Raw genomic sequence first — 23,373 nt, 5'->3', positions numbered from 1 at the left:
ATATGCTAAATATATAATTTTATATATATCTCTATTTATTTATCTAATCTTGCATGAATGGGATATATTGCCATCTTCCAGAGTCGCTAGATTATATCGCGTTTTCGTATTTAAAAATGTTTGTCGTTAAAAAGAAAAAAGATTTTTATTATTTTTTAAACTCTTATCTCGATAGCGAATTTTTTAGTGTTTAGACAATAGTGGAGGAATAGCGTGGCAAAGAGACGAGAATGTCAAACTGTCTGTCCTTAAAACGCCAGCGTCTTCAACGTCAAACTATTGGAATCGCGCTCCACCTTCGAGGATCAACATTCCAGGATAAATTTTAGTCACGTTATCGCTCGTAAAAGAGAGTTACCCATTCGTCGACGAACGACGAAGAAACGCAGGCGAGGAACACACGAACACCCTTATATCGAATGACGAGAAGAAAATTTGCAAGGAGTCGACGTGGCGCGACGCTCTAATTTTTGAAAGACGCATCGTCGCCTCGTTTTTCAGATTGTATGGATATTTCTCTGTTAAAAGCACGTGAAAATTAATCCTAGAAACTCTTATACCTATACACACTTCGAACGTGTCAGTGCGTTTCCCATCTTTGAAAATAAAACTATCTATTTATTTTCCTCTAAATATCTTAAATACTTAAAAAACTTTAAAGATCGCACTATAAGATTGCGCTTATAAAAGTAGAGATGTTTAATCTGCAACAAAAATTATACTTATTTTTATTTTTCTTAATTATATACGCGTGCATTCTTACTTCATTTTTAAAAAGAATGGCTTTTTTTATTGCAAGCTAAAGTTTGTGCGAGATTTTATTTTCAAAGATGCAGGGGGGGGATCTAGAAAAATCTTTCTGTCCTGAATCGGCAGGTGGTACGATCCCGGCTCGTCATCGGCTCGCGAGGAACGCTGTATCGATGTATATACAACGTGTGCATCGGTCGTTTAATAATGCGTAAATCGTGCAATTTATCTCCGAAGGTGAGACGTGGCGCGGTGGGTTTAATTTGGATCGTCGCGTCGACCGACCAGGTATACGAGAGAACGAGGTCGAATAGTTGACCGAAATACTAAAAAAGGGTTGCGAATGGCATACCATCGGAGTCGAAAGGATCTCGCTCGTCGCTCATAAATTTTCTAATTTTAGAAACTCGTTTCGCGCGATCTCGCGAACGTAATTTTCTAATAGGCGGCTGCATAGCTTCGCCCGGCAAAGCCCACTTTATAAAGTTACAGGAGCGTATAATTTCATTTTTCTTAAATTCGCGATGCGTAGTCGTAACGTAACGTAACACGCTTCGATCCTTTGCCGATCATTATATCCTCTTTGATATCATCGTCATCTCCGTTATCTCCTGCATCGATAGCGATATTTGAAGAAACGAGACCGCATCAAAAAATTTTGTTGAAATCAGATTTATCGGACAACTAACGCTCTTGTATCAAACATATATATATATATATGCGATGGATAAAGCATCGTAATCTGCTAGAAGAATCGTAGTTTACGCAACAATTAAATTGATGAAGTAGCTTACGGCGTTCCGGCTTAGTATCTCGTTCCACAATCAGTTTAATACATTATTGTTAGACATTAGATATTTATGCTGTGCGTAATTCGCACCTCGCGTGACACTTGATGAGTTACGCAACATTTTTAAATAAATATTGCGACTGGATCTTACGAGTTTGCAATTTAAAATTTCTAATGAGTTTTTATAAAATCGCTGTATGAATGTGACGAGGAAAGCTAAAATAGGATAAAATAATGTGTCGACAAATAATAGAGCATGGTATTTAGATCGGATTAACAAACGTAAAGAACAAAAGTATAGATTTGTATATTTCTCTCCCTCTTTCTCTTTATTCTTAATTTATTGAATACGAGGAAAAATCACGGCGACAGGAAACGCATTTGCCAGACTGTGACGCGAAACTGTGTCCCTATACTAACCCTCTCTCGCGTTCTCTCTCGGGACGAGTCGCGACATGGGTCTAGACGCGTTATTTCACCCGTTGGAACACGTTCCAAAATGATATAGAATTTAGGAAGTTGTTTAGTTATGTACGTCTGGTGTCCTGTGCTGGCTAGTAATCAGAGGCCTAGCCTCCGCGCTGTCCCTCACCCTTTCTTTTTCTTTTTCCCTTTCTCTCTTTCTTTTCGTCTCCTCCCTGGACCATCGCTCTTGTTTCTTGCTCTTCCTCTCGTCCTCTCGTACAACCGGTAAAGCTCTCTCGGTAAATTCTTCAGGGCCGTTCGCGTTTCGCGGAGCCTCGCGAGTCTCGGCCCAATTAAATGTCGATCAAGGCGGCCCTAGCTCAATGTATACCGACGAGACGCACGAATTATTCCGATTCGAGAACACAAAACGTCTTTCATCAATCGTGTTTACTCTGGCGACTATATTTTGCGCGAATAAGAGAAGAGGAAATAAAAATTTTCTTCAAACTTTTATAATATCAAATTATATATTGAAATTTATGAGAGTGAAAGATAAAATAAATTCAATCTCTCAAGAATTTAAATTATTTAATATTTTTTTCAACATTTATTCATGTTTTTCTTTTTGCCATAGATAATAATTATTATCTAATCGTGCGTACTGCCAGTTGTCATGAGATTTAAGCGGCGACAAACATGCGATGCGAAACGGCCTAAGATAGCGCAATCGTACTTTTTTCTCGTTCTATTTTCAAACGCGAAAATTACTCGCATGCCCGTCGCTACTCCTTGGCGCCATTTCTTAATATATCGCACCGATGGCACCGGTGGATGCGGATGACAGTATAACGCTATGCGATGGAACATCGCAATGTTGATATAATATATTGCATCGATAGAAAGAAGTATTCCTGTATTTAAAACAGGTGGGAGGGGATTAACTTTTAGAATCTCAGATTTTTAAATATAATTATGTATATTATATGCGATATATTTTGAATATTAGAAAATATATTAAAACATTACTGAATAATATATATATATAAATATACAATTATATTTTTTGCACTATTTCTGTTACAATATTAAATAATTTTGATTATTAAAATTATTGTCGGTGTGGGTAGACCGGTAGACTATTATCGTTGGCTATGGGACATCGACGATAATTATATCCGAGACGTTCTTAAAATGGATATCACCAGATATAAACAGTCCGCTAAAGTAATGCAACGTGACAGGAATGATGAACTCGTGGAAATAGAATGAGACGATGAAGTCCGTCCTCTGTTCCGAAAGATCGCGATGTTAGGCTTCGTTCTTACACGTCGCAGCCTCTCCTGTCTTCGTCGAAGAGGATTATTAATGAACGCCCGGTAAACTGCCTTTCGCCAATTACCGCTGGTAAACGACGTGCTTCTCGACTCCGCGTCATTAACACGCGCGCGCACGCTCGTTATCCGCGCGAGTGCGAATAGCTCTACTTGAAATTCTGCGTATCTCGTCGATTGATCGCGACATGCATTAATTGCGCTCTTCGAACTTTGAGAAATAATGATGGGAGGCGCGAAAATGGGATAAACGTTTACGGCAAGCAGCTTGCGAAATTCGACACGTCGGATGACTATGATGGATAGCTGATTTTAGCGTCTTCTGTGACTAATAGAAACATCGCGAAAAGCGAGAGAAACGCAGGAAATAAATTTCTTACATTTTTCGAGAATACTCGACGCCGTTTGCCGAGACGGAGGAATATGATTGACGACGCGCTGACTTCGTCACGTCGCGCACGAACGAGGGAGCGGCCTCTCTCGCATGGAAAATATTTTCAGTCGCAGCATTTTTGCGCTTCAAGCGCAACTGACGATAAGAGAATACAATAAAAGCGAACAATAGGAACGCCAAGTACTATGTTTAATTTCTCTGTATAATGTATGTGCGAATATTATACGTATATATTGTTTCTAGAATATCTGTAGATTTTTAATCGTTAAAAAAAAAATAATGTTATTTTTTTAAACGCGTTTCATGCCTCATGTTCCTCCTTACGATTAGAAGGTCGATTTTCATCGTTAATTTTACTTGACACGAAAACGACAGACTCTTGGCTCGGCATTCACCGATAATCAAGTATCTTTATTCTGTAGATAGCGTCGGCGCCGATGTCAACGCTTCAAGTTTCGAGGGAGAGCGATCGTCGTCGTTCTTCGAAGCGGCAGCGGCAGCGAGCGATCCAGCTCACGATTCCGCTATAATTCATCTTCCGCGAAGCGCGGAGACGTTTCGGGCTATTCTTAGGGCCGGCACGGAATCTTTTTCAGTAACTCCCCGATGGACCGAGACGACGTGTTGGAACGCATGTCGAGGATGACCAATCATTCGGAGCTTCTAGTTGTTTATCACTGCGCGTCGCGTAAAATCTTGTGCGTATCCGCGTGAAATCGCGAGAACGGACGAGAAAACTTTGTGCACAGGTCTTTATAGCTAATAGCTAATATTATTTCACGGCGCCGATGGTAAACGTTTAGACGGGCGCGATAAACAGTTTCTATAAAAATATATATTATCTCACGTAAAAGAGAGAGAGAGGAAGAGAGAGGAGCGTATGTGGCGCTTGTCTACGCGAGCATAAAGTATTAGTCTTATCGAATATATCGAGTATATAAATATCTTAATTTACGTTTGCAAATGACAAGTGGAAAAAGAAAAATAAATGTCCATTGTAATTAACAGTAGATCTACAAAGGATAAAAGGCGCTCGACCGAGACGGGGGCGCTTCGTTGTTCACGCTGATTGCTAACAGCATGTTGTGCACCTATCAGTCAGACGGTACACGAACTCTCTGCCGGTTATGGAAATTCGGATGGCATTAACGATGTCCGTTTGCAAAGGGAAAAACCCGGTTAGCTCGGTCGCCACCTTCGGGCGACGCGACGCATTGCACGCTCGACCGACTCGGGTGCGTAATCGTCGTCTGAATCGCTGGCGCCGTATCTCTCTCTCTTTCTACTTAATTCTCATCACAAATTTAAATATATTATCAACTGATCGCGCATATATATACATATATATATATATATATACACATTTATGAATAGACGATTAAAAGGATTGTTTCATAAAAACGAGAGACATATACATAGACACGGGAACATGGAAACGGGCACGGAAACCCACTAGTACCGGCTCGCCTCCGTGTTGCCGAGATATTTCTGCTAGTGGTTGCCACGAGGAAATACGTGCGTTCAAGTCGCGGCGATAAAATATAACCCGATTTAATCTAAGCCTCGGAAAAGATGGAAATGCGAAAAAATATGGAAACATATATAATATGAAGCACCGAGGAAGATGAACGATTCTTGTATTTTCTTCTTTCCAGAATGTCGATATATTATCCTAATGAATAATGAGCGATAAATAATTTCTATTTCGATGATCCGTATACGCCATCACATTTCGTGAGTAACGATCTTTCGAAAGGCGGATACACGGATTCACGGTGTCCGATCGTGCACATCTCGTCTTCTTCCCCCCTTTTCTCTCTCTCTCTCTCTCTCTCATACCGGACGTGAGATTCCCGCCGGAAGTCTCCACTTTGGAGCGACGCGAAAACCGCCAGTGAATCGGAACACCTGCGATGATGTTGTCGGCGACGCGGGGCTACGACGGCCCTGCGAGCAAAAGCGGAGACTTAACGCGAGGAGGAGAAAGAGGAGGAGGAGGAGAAGGAGAAGTATGACGGGACAGGTGCGGCTCGTAACTTCCTGGATGATATCGCCGGTCCGGACGCGCGCGCGAGCGAGCGTCCGGCGCTAACGCTGACGCTTACGTAGCGCTGGCGCCACTCGGATCCGCGCCGTAGGCGCCTGTTCGTCCCGGCTGCTTCCCTCCGTACCCCTCTCCGTATTCCACGCTCCTCCACTCGCTCTTTACCTCGCGCCGCATAAGCATCCGTACCTCTTTGGCCCGGCATTATAACCCGCACACGAATGCGTTTCCCGGCCTTCTCTCTCGCTCGCCGACCGAAGCATCTTCGCGCGAGGCCGCCGGCGAAAACGATGCCACCTTTATTCATGCGCGCCGTGGCCGTCGTGGTTGCCGGAAAGATGTCCAAGATAGAGGGAGAGAAAGAAAAAGAAAGGGAAGAGAGAGAGAGCGACAGCGTGCGCATCGCCGAGGTGCACGCATACGAAATTATGCCGTGGCGAATCTAATCTCCCAGCGGTTGCCTCGATCGGCGATTTTCGTGCCGACGATGCACCCGGTACGTCGATATGCATAGACGGACAGAGATGGAGAAAGATATATCTCGACGAGAAAAATAAAAGTATAACATAATCTTGGCCGAGAGAAGTCACGTACGCGTGTAATCTGACATAATATCTGTATATACGCTGTCACAACAAAACGAGTAAATATCGATATAGATCTAATTTTTGGAGCCGACTACGGCCTCCCTCCCTCCCTCCCCCTTCCTCTCGCGCGAGCGTGAAACTTATAATTAGAAAATTTTAGTGCTTCGAGCGATTCGAGATAATACGTCGTACCGATCGCTCGCTCGCAAGATGTGCCATGTCGCGAGACGTTTTTAAATTCCCGCACGCCGAATCTAAATAGGACGATTTATCGCAACATAAATAATGCAGAGAGAATTGATCCTTCCGAGGCGGCGATATTAACAAAACGCTTTGCGGCATTGCTATATTTACACCTGCCACTCATGCCGTTTCAATTGACGGAAACTATGCAGGTAAAGCGATTACATCGCTCTGCCTTCGAAACACATTCCAATCGCGTCTGACGCAATACGTGTGCGATACCAAATGGATTTTAGATACAACATTGTTGAAGGAGGGGGAGCGATGCTAATTTATTCGGTGGCTATTACGTAAGAAGGAAGTGAGATGTTCCCGGCATTATTATCACTATTCAAATACGATAAATATTTATTTCTCTAGCGCGAGCTGTAAATCCGTCATCTTTACGTCTTTAATTAAGAAGTTTTATGACGATCAATGTGTGCGCTCGTTTATTTCTTTTTGTACATACGCACGTATTTTTGAATTTTATAATAATAAAATAAACAGATCTTAATTTTCTATAACGATCCATGTCGTTTACGGATGAAATTTTCGCTCGAGAAAATATTCCTCCAACTTGCACTCTAGATTTGCATTTTCATAACATCGCAGAATTCGCTCATTGTTTCTTACCTGTTGCAGACTCTCCGCTATTGGTCGAGGTACCGAGCACGTGCTACGCCGGCGTATAAAACGCTGCCGATTACGAAATCTTCGACGGAGGATTTTGCGCGAAATACACCGCAGAATTTTATTATGCGCGTACTCCTTACTCCATCAATTAAACGAGGCACGTATATCTGAAACACATGTAGAAATGTTTTCCACATTGAATTCGAACTTACACGAAGGTATCACGAGTTGCATAGAAAAAAAACTCACAATCAATATAATTTCTATAACTCGTAGCATATAATTAATAAGCAATTTTTTTTTTACAACTGATGTTATTGAAGCAACTAATTTATTCGATACATATTAAACTGCTATTTGTCGATAAGAGATATATCAATGAGTAATTCTCGCGATTATATGATATTAAAAAAAAAAAATTTAATATTTTTCACAATTATATAAATGTGAATATATGTAAATAAGTGTAAAATGCACAAGATTTCAAAGCATTTAGAGATTTTAAGCGTCGAAATTGAAAAAGAGGTTTATAAAATCGTGCAAACAACGAGACCTTGTTTTCCAATTAACGCGCACGATGCCGAGTTATACCGAGAAAGGAGATGGAAACAAGAATCGCGTATTTTTTTTCGTATTTTATACAACGGAGACTGACATCAGAAGGAAGACGTATTCGCGTATTTCAGGTAAAAGTTGCACGATCGGCAACACTCGACTCGACTCCTACGTTCGTCGAGCGTCGACTGGTCGCGACGTCGACCGAACGCCGCGCAATATGTAGCGCGTACGTCAGTACGCGCGAGCGTGCTGCAAGTACGGACGACTCGGAGCCGCTGTCGGAGCTCTCGCCATCCCTGTTCTGGTCGTGGTCGTCGTGGTCGTCGTCGTCGTGTGACTCGCCTAAGGGTGGCCGGCGCGAATCCGCGGCGACACGGTGAGCGAAGCGGCGGCGCGCCAGTAACGTGGCGACGCGGTTCCTGACGCCACTCGGCGGACGTATACGCGTACCCTCCGTCGCCGATACGTACACATGTGCGAACGTCAACGACGGCGACAACGCCGTCGCCTTCGTACGTGTGTGCGCGACGCCCGGCACCGACAGCGGTGGCAGGCACGAGCGGGAAGAAGGGGGTAGTTCTGGCGCGCATGCATGGCCAACGAGGACGTTGAGACCGCTGGTGCACACCAGGGTGCTTGACCGAGTCAAGCCAAATCGCCGATCGACGACGCCGCTACGGTGAACTATACGTTTCGGACGATTCTTCTCGCTCTCGTGGTGGATAAACAATGTCATTTGCCGCGTCCCTTCACCGCTGCTCGATCGCGCGCCGAGGAATCGAAAAAGCAGCAATCGATCAAGATTATAGAACCTTCGAATCAAATATATTCCAGATAGAGTTTTTTTCAATTACATGATAATAACATGATAATTTTACATTATAGGCTAAAAAATTACGTTTCCCGAAAGATCAGATATATATGTAAAAAATATCAGTCTTCTTCTTTCAATATAATAATTTGTTAAATATAAATTTTTCGTATTATTTAATCCTTTGAAACTAAAATAAATAATATTTTATTGATAATAATAATAATGAGAAATAATTTTATTCTTAACGCGCGTGGCGCCGTTTCTTCTTCTTTCTCCGTCCCAACGTCTACAAGTTATGCGCGATTCGATTTGTATGACATTAGGGTGATTCCCGATTCGATATGTATACTTCTGAAGCCAGGGTACTTTATGACGCGCGACTTAAACGGGCGCCCGCGGTATTTCCTGCGCCTTAATGGCGGGAAGCGAGTAAACACCGGTACCATTCTCGTTTTCGTCACATTGCTTACCCGCGAAACCGAGCTCTCTCTCTCTCTCTCTATTTCCGTCAAAAGTATACGCACTCAAACCTCTTCTCCTTGTCCGCGCGCGGATCGTGAGTAAGGAACGCGGATAACGAAGAGAATGAGATGAAGCGTACTAGAAACGATTATTAGTATTTCTCACTTCATATAATTTTCAGAAGAAATTGAGAATGAGGAGTTATATATATACGCGAATTATATATATATATATATATATAAGCTTTTTATATCAAACGGAATTTTATTGTTGAGTAAAAAAGAATTCGATATATTTTACTTTTATTTTACTTTTTCAAAAGTTTTCTATCAGTTTTGATTATCGGGGGAAATCTGATATTAAATATTAAAATATTGTGATACATGACACGCGCCATTAAGGGAGCTAATCTTGAAAAATGAGTACATTTTCTAGATTTTTTGCAGCGCAACGACTTGATAAAAATTTTCAACTCTTTTACGATATCAATATAATATTATTGATCATCCAAATAAAAATCTTCAGCTCAATAAAAAAATTTTTTTAACAGTTATACGAATATTAAAAAATTGTTTTTTTTTTTTTTTTTTTTTTAACTGAAAATGTTTACTTAAGTACTTAATAATATTGTATTATTATTATCGTAAAGAAATGAAAAGTTTTTATCAAATCGTTGCGCTGCAAAAAAATCTAGAAAATATATTTATTTTTCGCGAGTTCAAACGGGTATGCCCCCTTAATTCATTTGCGCTCTTTCGCGGGTTAAAAAAGTCACGATTGCACTTTTATTCCGGTCTGTGAGTTACGATAGGAAATTTCCAATCATACGATCGTTTGAAAATCGCATCGGCGGCGCTCCGGCACCGTCGCTAACGACGGCTGTCTCTCCGGTCGGGACTCTGAGGGGGAAGGGGCGGGAAGGGGGGGGGGAGCGTTCGAGACAACAAGTTAGAAAAACGGAATGACGCCGTAGTGTCAGGACATCAATTCCTTCGTAATGACACGGGCGCAGCCAGTCGGTCGGACGTCTCCGTTGCCGTCTCCGGGAGTTGGGGGGGGGGGGATCGGTATGGGCGACGGTGATGATCCGAGTCCGTCCGGCTCCGTGCTCTACGTCCCGTTGTTTATCAAGTTCCCCTTCGCATAACAAGCATCAAAACACTTGGCGCCCCACGCTGGAGCCGTCGTAGTCGTCCCCCTCCGTCCCCTCTTGGGTGGCAGTCGCTTCTACTACTTTCCGCGGATGTTGTCGGGGGTAGGCGCTCTGGCATGGGTTAAAACGGCGGGTACACTCTCGGCAGAAAGGGGTGTCTCTCTCCCCCTATCCACACCAGGCGCCGTCTATACCGACTCCGAAAAAAAATGAGTTATCGTCCTGGATCTAGGAGCGCGGTGATTGCGATCACGGGGATTTCCCGTGTTTCCCATAGTTGTGTAAATTATGTACAAATCATCGGGAAATTATATAATTGGAAAAGGGGGAGAGGGGAATTAAATGATGCTATGGGTTAAAAAAATATATAACTAATTGAATATGATCTCGGTATTCATCCTGCGCTATGAATAATACAAATATTTTATAGCAAAGATTTCCAGAGCAGTGATTCTGAGTTTTTCAAAATGTTCAACAATTATTTTACCATAAAAAAAAATCAAGAATTATCAAATTGTACTTAGATTATTAATAATTTAATTTAATTATTAATAAATCCAAGTGCTCGAGGGAAGACAATCTTTATTAATTTGCAACCGATCATCCTCGGACAAATGACATCATCCGACTATTTTTTCTTCAATTATCTTCGTATAGAATGCGATGGCGCCATTGACGCGTGTAGGAATTGGGAGTTTCGGATGACAATACCGAAGGAAGGGATGAGAGTGTCAGTGCATCGTGAAAGATAGAGAAGGAGAGGATATGGACGGAGACGTCTGTCCCCCCCCGCCCCCCCGGCTTGGCGTCCGTTGGACGAGCAACGCATCCCATCCTATCGTGCGTCGTAGCGGTGCCAGAAGAAGTATTCTTGCATTGGTCGTCGTCGCCGTCGTCGTCGCCGTCGTCGTTGCCGTCGTCGTCGACATCACCGTCGTCGTCTTCGTCGTCGTCGGTAGTGGCGACGGCGACGGCGACGGCGGCGACGGCGGCGATGGCGACGACGGCGACGACGACGCTCCACGCCTGGCGTCGAGGTTAGCGCCGGTCGGTCGCTGGAATCGGCGCCTGGCTGTCTCTTTCTCTCTGTCCCTCTCTCGATTTCGTCTGTCTGCAGCTGGGAGAGAGGAGCAGAGACATCGCCATCATCGTCGTCGTCGTCGTCGTCCTCGTCTTTGTCGTTTGTTCGTTTGACGGCGACGACGTGGCTCTGCCAGCCGGCAGTCGCCGTCGCTGTTCGCGCGACCCCAACCCTTCGCTCGCGTTCCGGCTTCCTGGCCGGTACCCACTGTCGATCTATTTCACGGGATGCGTTTAGGGTAATGAAACGCTGATATCGAAAAATAGTCACTCTGGCGTTTAACGCCGCTTATGCCGCCCGCCGCGCGTTATACATTATACGCAGTCCGCGATACCACCGAGCGTTGAAATTACCGCCTTGCCATTCGATGCGTCACACGCACTGTAGAACGAGCCGTCTGCATCGTCACAATACAAAATTAAGATAACACTTTAAATCTAGACGCATCCTAATGTGCTCAGCGATATTTATTCGATACCGCCGATGATAAAAAAATCCACGCAGTAATAATCACTCACTCGCATTTCTTGGGCTGCTTTTTTCTTTGCTTTTGCGAAATGGATATTTGTTTCGTCATATTTATCGCATAAATTAAAGCAATATATGTATCGCGATTGAAACTTTGAAAAAACGCTTTTGAAGAACGCTTGATTGCTCTGTGATTAATTTTAACATAAATTTTAATATATTATAAGATATATAATAAGAAAACTAATGTATTTCTTTCTTTCTTCGAAACAATTATATATTTCGATCGAAGATGGAGAAGAAGAGAGAATCACTTTAAAAGACTAATTTTTTTACATATATTCATTCTCTGCGAAAAAAATGGAATTGATCTTGCAACGTACAGCAAAATTCTGGGACCTCGTCGTCATAACAAACAAGGCATCAATTCAATAACTGACGTTGCAGCGCATGTCGCAATCTTTTGATGTAATTAGATCACGATCTTACGGCGCGGATTGTTTCGTAACTGAGCCAGCCTAATAATGGGACGTTGCCGAGCCGACGTGATTCGAGGGTCGGCGAAAGATTCGTCCCGATTGCCGATGGTCGATCGTCTCCTATCATCACGAAGAAATCGGCCCTCTGCAACTATCGGGACTATGTTTTGCGAAGGCAGCTTGGTCTCGGCGCCGCTGCTGGCGACGCGTTCCTTCTTTCTGATTTCTCTTTTTCTCCCTCTTTCTTCTTCGCCGTCTTCCCTCGGTGCCAGTCCGATATGGAGTCCCTTAACCCAAACCATTATCCGTATACCGCACGATTATAGGGCAACGGGACCGACAAACAAGCATGGGTTAATCCATAGGCGCCCGTAAGAAGGGACGTTTCTGTGGGGGGATGTTTTTAATTTCTATGGATCACGTTTATCTCTCAATAAAAATAAAGCGTTAGCTGGAAGAATATTATATATATATTTCCTCTATATAATTGGAAATTTTTCAAGAAATTGAAAGAGATCTTTTAAATATTGAAAATATATGCATGTGTTGATTGTAATCGTTTTCCCATAATTAAGATTATAATCTAGACAAGATTTGTCATGTATCATAAGCAGAGAGCCGTATTCTTATGTATAACACGCGTTTCAAGTTAAATACAATTATACAATACTATTATACTTAACATATACAGTTCGAGAGATTTTCATCTATTGAAGGACTTATCGCTAAAATTGCATTTGTTATATTATTACTATGAATAAGAATAATATAAGAATATTATTCTTTCTAAAGAGACATACACTTATCGTGTCCCGAAATAGCAACGTTTTTGTAGTTGAAATCTTCCATGCCATCCGATGAAAATTTTTCGAACGTGGAGATGCATCTGTATGCCTCCTCCTAAAATATTACCTTTGGCGCCCATGCAGAACACCCCCGGGCGTAGCTGTTCTCCGCCCTGCATGCGCCAGCACCAGCACATACGGTCCTCAACTACGCAAACAAACTCGTGCACCAGCTAACAATCTGCCTCTCCAACCGTCCGTCACGTTTCCGTTCTCGTTGTTTGCAACGCGCTACCGCCAGCATTCCCGCGTTCGGATCGCCGTCAAGTTCTATATTTTTCAAACGCACACATTTGATTAGATTTACATTATTCTCACTACATTTTATTCAGTAAAAGAGAAAAAACAAAAAATAACATTATAATTTAGAGCCAAAGTAAAAAAACGTTATTAATTCTTTGAATGACGTCTCTCTCTCTCTCTCTCTCTCTCTCTCTCTCTCTCTCTCTCTCTCTCTTTACTTCGTGGTTTCCATTTTCAAATATCTTTATAGTTAAATCATCTCAATTGAATGTGGTCGTTAGATTGAAATATTTTTGAAATTGAAAAATATGACTTTTATGTTTATTTTCGCACTTTAAAAGCTCTCGATCTTTTGCAATTACAAAATTATTACTTCCCCTCGACTCCTCGACAGAGTTTTGCTGAACAAGATAAACTCGACTTCGAACGATGCTTACGATTAGACGCCATATTTATTTTTGAACGGCATGCTGGGTTATCGACTTAAGTTTCCTTGGGTACGCATCGCACGATTGTAACTGCAGATGGAGCGCAGATGATACGCTTCGGATCCCTACCGATAAATAAGCTCGCGCAATATCTCCTTTTCCCAACTCTTTTATACCTGGATTATCATCGTCCAGTTACCTCAAGTCGATTTTATTCCGGATATGTCAAAGTAATATATGTATCTATATGCTAGCTTATTATTCCGAGTATCGTTCGTCTTCGTCATCGTGCCACGTTAACAAACTATCTCCGTGCAGATCCGGCGAGAGATCGCGTTACATAATGCGAGAACGATAAGATCACGCCTAGGTTACGCGTTTGCATCCTGCGGGAAATAGCGCATAATGTAACGACATCCAAGTTCATCTGAGAATGTACGTAGGCCACGCACAAGCCCGCGCGTTCGCTCGCATTTAGTTCCGCGAATTGTAAAGCGACGCGCGAACAAGTCGCCGAGAGCATCGAGTCGAGCGAGCTGTCAACTATCAGCTGTTACGGTCGCGTCTTTTCTTCGTCGGTTGTACGAGATCCCACGTCGTCCTACACACCGGAAACATGGACGAGTCGTCGACGGCAACCTACTTGGGTTTAGACCTGAGCACGCAGCAGGTAACGACGACGGCACAGTCGTATATTTCGAAAATATATAATCGTAAAGATACGAATATACATGTATGCGGAATTGAAACGCGTGAAAGTTCGAACGGTGAACGGCATGTTAATGTACAATCCAAACAACACAAACAATGAGTCTAACTAAGAGCAAGAGCGAAAGAGAATATATTATAATCTCTTAATCCTCTTTTTTTTTAGATATCTTAGACTTTTGAGTTTTGGTTGTTTTAGGATGCACGTATATAGTTACGTCGAAGTTTCGGTAACCACGTGAAATTCGATTGATACAATTACGCGACGCAATGGTATTCATTGACATAACAGTATATAATACATCTTATTTTAACAATCTCTATAACTGTATGAAACATCTGTGTTATTCATCTACTTTTTTTTTTTTTTTTTTTTTGAGAAATGGAAATTGCTATAAGGTGAAACGATTTCTTGAGAACTTTGCCGTAAACGCGCGAAATGATTTTGATATATCATCATATTCATTGATGACAATGGATAGACGAAATAATAATGAGATGATGTAAAATGATACGTAACGTAAGATGTTTTTCTACAGCATCGGAGTCGTCAAAGTTATATCGGTTTCTTGAGGAAAGGAAATCTTTCGTGAAGAGTAATCATGGAAGAATTTTTCATTAGGTTCATGATATCTGACTTGTGATTATGCAGAGAATATTATTTATTATACGCGATGCAGATCTTGTTTTCCAAGAACGATATCACATAGGATGTAATTAAAAAAATAATAAGATACGATGATTTCCATACTGATCATCTATGTGAGAAACTGTGAAATATCTTTTATTGCAGCATCCACATATATATTTTTTATTTTTGTGATCTTCATAATTTTTTTCCTTCAATTACTATACAATTCAATTATCGATTGCTTGTTTTATTATATTTCGTCTTCCATGTCTCTATTCACTTTGAGAGTGATTATCTTACAAAGTATGTTTACGAATTTTATTATCTTTAAATAGCGATGACCCGAACATTTTTTCAACGCGCGCGTGTTACGCGTTTCACAAAGCGTGTCGATATAATGATCGTTTCGTAAAGTATTCAACGATTCTATGCAGAAAACACGAGCGAGTCGAAACGTCACAAGGCGCTCTGACGTTGCCGGGTCATTATTATCTAATGCGCGATAACACACGAATCGCTTGATATTCGCGAGGGAAGCGTATCTGCAGAATGCGGCGAGATACAGAAATATTGAGCCGATAATTAATATCGTGGGGACACTTCAAAGAATAAATGAAAATAGGTGCACGTGCGACATTATGTATAAAACATAATAATATGTAAAATTTGGAAAAAAAATAGAATACTTTCGAAAATATATTTTAAATGTTGAATTTGATTCAATTTCAGCTGAAAGCGGTAGTAGTTGATGATAATCTAGCCGTCCTTCATGAGACTAGTGTACAATTTGATAATGATTTACCAGAATTTAGGTACGTTTAAAGAGATTTGAATAAAAATGTAGTTGCGCGGATTTTATGTTATAATATGCAAATATTTAAATATTGTAGGACTTACGGAGGAGTTATACAGAAGAAAGAGGAACCGCATGTCGCTGTAGTGCCTTCTTTAATGTGGGTTAAGGCCTTAGATATGATACTTGATAAATTACGCGTCTGCGGTGTCGATTTTAGTAAAGTGGTAGCCATCTCTGGATGTGCGCAGGTAATGCATATATACGTAATGCTCAACATAATATCGATTATTTTTAAAATATACCACCGAAATAAACACATAAATATACTATAATGTGTATAATATACTTCTTTCTACATTTCTATGGTATGCTTAGCAACACGGCACAGTTTATTGGAGCAAAGGCAGCCAAAGTCGATTGCAGTGTTTAAATCCCATAAAATTTTTATACGAACAATTTGCTACATCCTTTTCCGTGACTCATTCACCTATATGGATGGATTCCAGTACATCGAAAGAATGTAGCGTTTTGGAGGAGATCGTGGGTGGTCCTCACGTAAGCATCCCTGCTTATTTATCTGTGGAATATATAAGGCTACATTAAGACAAGTATACACGCATCTTTAACCTAACATATATGTTAAAGTTTATAATGAATGCGTACATTTATGGTCTAACATTAGCTTTCACAAAAATTTATTTCTGTGACGTAAAATATCGTAAACGATTGACTGATGCTATAAGTATGCGAGAATGGATTGGCCAAATATTTAAAGTAGTTGTCTAAAGAGTCAGTATACACACGAGTTCTTTAGATTGACAATATTTATCCACGCAGCGTGTGATTTCAGAAATTAGCGGAAATAACGGGTTCGCGGGCATACGAGAGATTCTCGGGACCGCAGATAGCGAAAATAGCACGCACGAAGCCGGAAGCCTACTGTAACACTGAGGTATTACCTACTAAAAACTCGTGGCTTCCTTCGAAAAAATGAGAACGGCAATTGACCGAGGTATTCGTTACGTATGGTTATACTGATTGAACTGTAATACAATAGGGTGTCTCGCTTCTGAATGTATCGTTGATAACTTTACAAAGTGTGTGAACAATAGAAAGCATTTGTAACAATTAATAATCGGGAATTTGCATTAATTAATCGTTGATTTTATTCGCGTTCTTATGATTAGTTACGTATTTTTATTTCTCTTTATTTCATGGTTCTAGTAAAAACTTACTATCTAAAAATTTCTGTGACATAATCGTGTGTCGTGTGATTTAACGCCTCTAATTATATCTCGATGATCAAAACTATGCATCATACGTTTTGTGCTGCTGCTTCTAAAACGCGTCTAAGTCGAATGTTATTTTATACATATGCTATTCTTTTTTAGAGAATCTCGTTAGTGAGCAGCTTTTTCGCTTCCTTATTCCTGGGCGATTACGCACCTATCGATTGGTCAGATGGCTCGGGTATGAATCTATTAAATATTCGTACGAAAGATTGGGATGATCTGTTATTGGAGGTAAAATCACATTGTATATAGGCTTGTATGTATGTTTAATGTTTGCGATCACTATATATTATATATTTAATAGACTTGTGCATCGGGACTGAGAGAAAAATTGGGTAAACCTGTTCCATCATACAGTGATATCGGCCCTATATCGCCCTATTTTGTAGAAAGATTCGATTTTAAAGAGAAATGTAGAATAATTGCGTTTACCGGAGACAATCCAGGGTCCTTGGTAGGTATGTAATATTATCTGTGTATATATATTTAGCAAGAGGTGTTTCATTAATACAACGTAAACTCTAGGATATTATTATACTCATAACAAAAATGACATAGGTATGAAGTTAAAAGAGGGTGATATCGCTTGCAGTTTGGGTACGAGCGATACTTTATTCTTGTGGTTGAACGAACCAAAAACCATAACGGATGGCCATATATTGTGCAATCCGATAGACGATCAGGCTTACATGGCACTGCTTTGGTAAGTATCTTTTTTATCATTATTATACTAACACACACAAACAATAATAATTTTATATAAATAGCGATAATTTTTGTACAGCTTTAAAAATGGTTCTTTGACGCGTGAACGGATACGAAACGAGACTGCACAAGATAGCTGGCAGATATTTAACGAATTATTAGAAAGCACGCCTCGAGGAAATTTTGGTAACTTTGCGTTATATTTTGATATACAAGAGATCCTGCCTTTTGTCATTGGTGATTATAGATATAATAAAGCCAATGATGAAATCTCTCGGTATAGTTCGAAAGAAGTAGAAGTGAGAGCATTGATTGAAGGTCAATTTGTCGCAAAAAGAGCACACGCTGAAGATTTTGGATTTGTCATTGGTAAGTATTTTTTGACAAGTCATTTTTCCATATTCTTATTTTACAAGTATTTTTGATATTTTTTCTTTTGTGTGTAGGGCCTAATACACGAATTATTGCAACGGGAGGGGCATCCGTAAATAAAGCTATACTGCAAGTGCTTTCTGATGTGTTTAATTCACCGGTATATATCTCGGTAAATATAGCGAGCGATAATCTCATTATTATTATTAGAAAAATTTAATATATAAAGATATTAAATATTTCTTTTTTATAACTTTTATCCAATAGGATGGAACAAATTCAGCTATGATGGGTGCGGCGTATCAAGCCAAGTATGGTTTGTTACGGAATAATTGCAGCTTTAATGAAATTACACGTTGCTTGCCAGAATTGATACCTGTATGCCAACCTTACGATGATGCCGAATCCGTAAGTAAAATTAGTTTTTAAACATCTTTTTTTATCATAATTGATGTATCATATTTGATGTTTTTAGATTTATAAACCTATGACGATACGCTATCGCAAGATTGTAGATCAGATATTGAAGAAGAAAAACGAACAGAAAAGCAAATGTAAATCTTGTATATAACAAAATATTTAAAAAAAAAAAGATGCCTTTTATATCTTTGTATTGCAAAGCAAATACAAAGCGACATACTTGTTATGCTCTTCGATAGATACGATACAGTTTTCTATACATATATTTTTAAATTATTTAGGATATATTCAATATAAAATTTATACATAATATATTTTAATATATATTAAATTATGTAAGTTCATAAGTGGAAAATATTTTATATGAGAATCTCTTATAATATTTTATACGAATGTATAAAATATTTTCGTAACATTAACTTTTTATCTGATATTGTATTAATATATCATCACAAAGGTTTTTTTGGTTTTTTAGTTTAACTTTAAAGATGAAATAATTATATTTTAAAAAATACGTAAAGTAACCATAAGTATATATATTTTTCTAAATTATGTTGACAATTTAATATTTGATCTAAAATTAGTAATTTTAATAGTTAATAATATGTGTATCAATGATAAGTAGATTTTATTCTGATTATTGTACAAACAAGAAATGCAAGATTAAATATGTTAAAATTTAAGCCCGATTCTTCCAGATTGTGAAAGAATCGAGTTTAAAAATTATAATGAAAAAAAATCATTCAAAATGTAATATTTATTAAATTTATGTTACAAGAGAGTTATATAATTCGATTGCATATGTGATTATAAATGCATCTTAAATAAAAATGCAATATATATTTTAATGAAATAATAATTCTTGTGTCTTATAAGATAATTTATATATATTCTTAATTTTATTTTATTCATTTACTTACTTTTTCATTAATTTATTTCTTTCTACCACCTCTCTCTTTTGGTAGCAGATTGATAACATTACCTGATGTTAAATTATAATAAGCAAGAGTATTGTTATCTTTGAAAAACATTCCCTGGAAACAGAATCGCATTAACATAACCTAATACTCATTAGTAATCATGCATATGTGTAAAAAGTTTGTCAATTATCATTACCTCATACTGCAGCTTTTGTTTTCCAGGTGGCATGCCAGTTTGTTCATGAATAAGCGCTTTCATAGTTGCCACAGTATCGCTTAGTTGTAAAGTAATATTCAATGTTTGACCATTCAATTTCCACTCAGCTTTCTCTGTCATCATAGGCACAGCGATGTTAACTTGTACAGGTCCCTGGAAAAAGAATAATTTTTTTTTAGAAACTCGGTCACAATTCAAACTCTTTGATAAATATATGTAAATATTTTCTTTACTTTATTTCTAGCAAGAAACTGTTGCTCTGGAATTAATGAGTCTTCAGTTCTCAGTTTTTTAGCTTGCGGTTCTTCTTCCAGTGGTTTATTAACAGGACGTTTTAATCCAATCTTTGAAGAAAAAATATAAATTGAATCTTAAAATACAGGAAAGATAACGAATTTTGCGCGAATATATTTTATAACAAATTACTTACAGGGGATGTCATCGGTGGCTGCATCGGTGGTGGCGCCGGCATGAACGGTGACATCGCTGGAGCTGCGACAGATAATTTTATTTCGGTTAATGTTTTATCTATATGTAAAAATCCATTATAGAATATTTTTTGAAATATATAGATATAAGTAAAAATAAGTTTCTTACGCATTAAAGGTGGTGGTCGAGGTGCCATAGGTGGCATAGGTGCCATCATCATCATCGGCGGCTGTGGCATCATTGGTTGAGGTATGCCCATAGTCGGCATACTCATGGTCGGTGGCGGAGGAGGTTGGGCGGGCACTGGTATAGGCTTTGGTGCGGGCGGTTTCGGAGGTGCTTTCAACGTAGCTTGTGGTTTCGAAGCGGCGGCAGCCATGTGGGAAAGCTCAGTCGCGCGATTTACAGGTTTTGGACCAATCTTTTCCTTCTCTTCGTCAGGAAGAAGACCCTTGACTTTATGAATCTGATGAATCTGTTCTTCCAGTGTGATATTGGCGCGCGCGGCTCTCGTTGCTGCCTCTACACTCGACGTGTGACCGTCCCATGTGACTTTATCATCCTTCTTCTTGTCCTCTTCACCGATCTTCTTACCGATCGCCGTTTCTTCATCGCCAACACCGAATATATCGGTACGCCTCTCGGCGAGTTGCTTGAGACTTGCCTCAATAGCTGTGCCTGGCGCAAACACAGTCTCTTGCGCAAGTTTGTCCAAATGTTTGTCTCTTTGTTCAACCCAGCGAGGATCCAACAACCCAATACGCATATGCTCTTGCACTTTGTTAGCAGGAATGTGTTCGCGTGTAAGCGGCGAAATCATCAAATACTCATCAGAAGCAACGGGACGAGTAGTTTTAGCGGCTGTAAAAATATATTGAGTAAAATTTTGATGTATTAGAATGATTAATGAAAATTAAATAATAGTAGAATATATTTACCATGTTGTTTTGGATCGTATCCTTTCTTAACCATTACATTTCCTGGTGTAGGCGGTAATGGAGGAGGCTGCATGCTCGTTTCGCGTGGTTTGGATTCTTTAGATTTATGAGTATCACCTGGCGGAGATACGTCGTCTTCGTCACTGGAATCTTCCTCCATATCTTGCACCTCGAAATATTAACAAAGAGCGTTACAACGCATAAATTTATCTATGCACATAATAGATAACAAAAGATAGATAACTTACCTGATTATTATCTTTTGCACGATCGCCTTTTTCACCGTCTGCACGCGTCTGCGTTTCTTCTTCTGCATCACTATCAATTTGCATTTCCACATCCTCACCATCTTCTATACGTTCCTATTAGTTTTTGATATAAATTAATATATTTAATATATATTTCATAAACTAATAAAAAATAAATGAGGATTCTAATCACAAAGTTATGATCATACCTGCATTAGGACACGCGCTCCAACTTCGTCTGGTGTCGTCGGCGCCGGGAAATTGCCGACTTCGAATTGTTGATAGTCCACAGTTTCAACCACAACAAAATCATGCCAGTCAATTTGCGCATAGGCGACTCTCTCTCTTTCTAATTCCTCTTCCTCTTTACGTCTTTGTGCCTCCTGATATTTTAAATACTCGGCGCGATATTTCACTTGCTCCAAGATCTTATCCATATTAAATGCCTCATCTTTGAGACGCGGCAACAAATCCTTGGGTGGAATCAATACCTGTGAAAATATTAAGATTTGTTATTCACTATTTGCAAGCAAATGTTGTACTTAAAAAAAAAAAAAAGATAGTTATTTATTTTTACCTTAGTATATTGCTCTAAAAGTTTAGTAAAGTATTGAAACAAAGAATGCTGGGGACGCAAGAAATCAAATTGGAAATTCCTTTGTTCACGATTCATTAAATTGGTCAAGAACTGCCTTCCGTTACGTGCAACAAATTGGGCAGTTAGCTTCACAATATCTCTGAAAAAAAGATACAATTTTATTTGCTAAAACTAAAATGTTAATTATATATAATAATTATTACATACAGATCTAAAGCCGATATAGAAGGAGGATCTGCGATAAATTCAAACTCAACTGGCGGATCTTTGGGCACAAACGGTTGTTCAACTTGCTTCAAAATTTCCTGCTGTTTCTGATGCGCGGTAAGATTAACAGTTTTTCCAGGAGTTAAACCTACTGTAGGCTCCTGCCCTTTCCCTTCCTTAAACTCCTTTACTTTATGTTGATAGTAAGCATGGTAGGGATCGCCAAAGTTTAAGAAATTAAATTTGGGATTGCCCAGTTCATTCTGTCTGATCCTAGATTCGAACTCCGGCCCATTCCTAGCGACGAAGCTGGCGGTTTTGTCAACAATATCTGTATTTCTGTATAAGGAAAAGCACAATTAAATAACAATCATCTATCGAGAAAAAACGATATTGTACCAGAACCGGGACGGTATTTCAAATGTATCGTATATGAAATACATTTGTCGGATCGATTTTTTCCCAGTTCTGTAACGAATATTTGTTAAACGTTTCTCGCGTAGTTCGATGATGTTTCTGACAAAGGATACTCCTAACCTCAGGGGGTGGATAAATGATGCCTACGATCGGCTGCGAAGAAGGAACATTATTCTCTTCGCTCTCGGTGGCTGGCGGTTGCGGCACTGCGACTTCTTGCGCAGGCATTTTGCTTGTAACCGGTGTATTTGCGAAAATCGCATGTTCTATACCATTCTCGCAAATAGTCGCCATTATGGACAACGGACGAACGGACTGAACACTGAGAATTACAAACGATCACAACGACACCACAAGTTTTTCGTTTTGCTCGATAAGCTTATTGAAGTAGATTATTAAATTGTCGATAAAATAGAGTGCATATTTATCGATAACTTTATTTTGTATATATTCCGACAAATTATCTATTAACAAAGAAATAAATCGTTGGCGTAATTTTATTGAGTGGCGATAAAAGAAGTATATATATATATATATATATATATATATATATATATATATATATACGTATATATTATTATGTAACGATTATAATTTATAAAACTAATAAAATATAAATTTATTTTGTAAAGAAATAACATTAAATCTATCAACTATTACGTATCTCTTATTATGAGATCTATCGTCTATCTATACATTTTACATTGTTTTTTCATATTTTTATATATCCTTTGAAATATATACGTGTACAAACATATGCCGGAGAAAGGAAATAACAAAAG

The 23,373-nt window shown here is 39.3% G+C and overlaps 3 protein-coding genes across 6 annotated transcripts in view; 1 reads left to right on the top strand and 2 right to left on the bottom strand.

Moving 5' to 3' along the window:
- Positions 1–14,730, bottom strand: part of Dad (Daughters against dpp) — a 57,679-nt gene extending 42,949 nt beyond the window's left edge. Inside the window, exons 1-5 of one of the 2 annotated variants that reach the window (XM_070308345.1) lie at positions 13,703–14,730; positions 13,090–13,292; positions 12,082–12,464; positions 7,716–8,532; positions 7,163–7,329 (exon numbers count right to left, since the gene is read on the bottom strand). The gene's annotated coding sequence lies outside the window, so the exon portion shown is untranslated. Of the gene's footprint in view, positions 1–7,162; positions 7,330–7,715; positions 8,533–12,081; positions 12,637–13,089; positions 13,293–13,702 lie in introns of those variants that run through there. The other variant, XM_070308353.1, reaches the window with a different exon arrangement.
- Positions 13,962–19,415, top strand: LOC138939945 (xylulose kinase). Of its 3 annotated transcripts, none has more exons than XM_070308312.1 (12): positions 13,962–14,363; positions 15,762–15,844; positions 15,923–16,076; positions 16,204–16,383; positions 16,679–16,780; positions 17,220–17,351; positions 17,425–17,578; positions 17,646–17,823; positions 17,905–18,194; positions 18,272–18,369; positions 18,465–18,605; positions 18,673–19,414. In XM_070308312.1, the coding sequence occupies exons 1-12, from the start codon at positions 14,310–14,312 to the stop codon at positions 18,766–18,768; spliced, it is 1,662 nt and encodes a 553-aa protein (XP_070164413.1). In that variant the 5' UTR covers positions 13,962–14,309; the 3' UTR covers positions 18,769–19,414. The 3 variants fall into 3 exon arrangements, with proteins under 3 accessions (XP_070164413.1, XP_070164423.1, XP_070164433.1); XM_070308322.1 differs by having other exon boundaries at positions 17,679–17,823; positions 18,673–19,412; XM_070308332.1 differs by lacking the exon at positions 13,962–14,363 and adding an exon at positions 15,550–15,654 and having other exon boundaries at positions 18,673–19,415.
- Sf3a1 (splicing factor 3A subunit 1) lies at positions 16,261–22,906 on the bottom strand. The gene is made up of 12 exons (XM_070308303.1): positions 22,705–22,906; positions 22,175–22,505; positions 21,947–22,106; positions 21,579–21,860; positions 21,370–21,483; positions 21,122–21,290; positions 20,352–21,044; positions 20,185–20,246; positions 19,988–20,098; positions 19,734–19,907; positions 19,538–19,651; positions 16,261–16,405 (listed from the first exon to the last, which is right to left on the bottom strand). Exons 1-11 carry the CDS (start codon positions 22,883–22,885, stop codon positions 19,550–19,552), a joined length of 2,379 nt encoding a protein of 792 aa, XP_070164404.1. The 5' UTR covers positions 22,886–22,906; the 3' UTR covers positions 16,261–16,405; positions 19,538–19,549.
- Between the last annotated feature and the right edge of the window lie 467 nt (positions 22,907–23,373).

This window comes from Polyergus mexicanus, unplaced genomic scaffold (genome assembly GCF_030449975.1).
Source record: "Polyergus mexicanus isolate NDT 795.1 unplaced genomic scaffold, iyPolMexi1.0 SCAF_2, whole genome shotgun sequence".
Lineage (NCBI taxonomy): Eukaryota > Metazoa > Arthropoda > Insecta > Hymenoptera > Formicidae > Polyergus > Polyergus mexicanus.
Note: the sequence above shows the minus strand (reverse complement) of the source record. Positions and strands in the feature narration are given on the sequence as shown.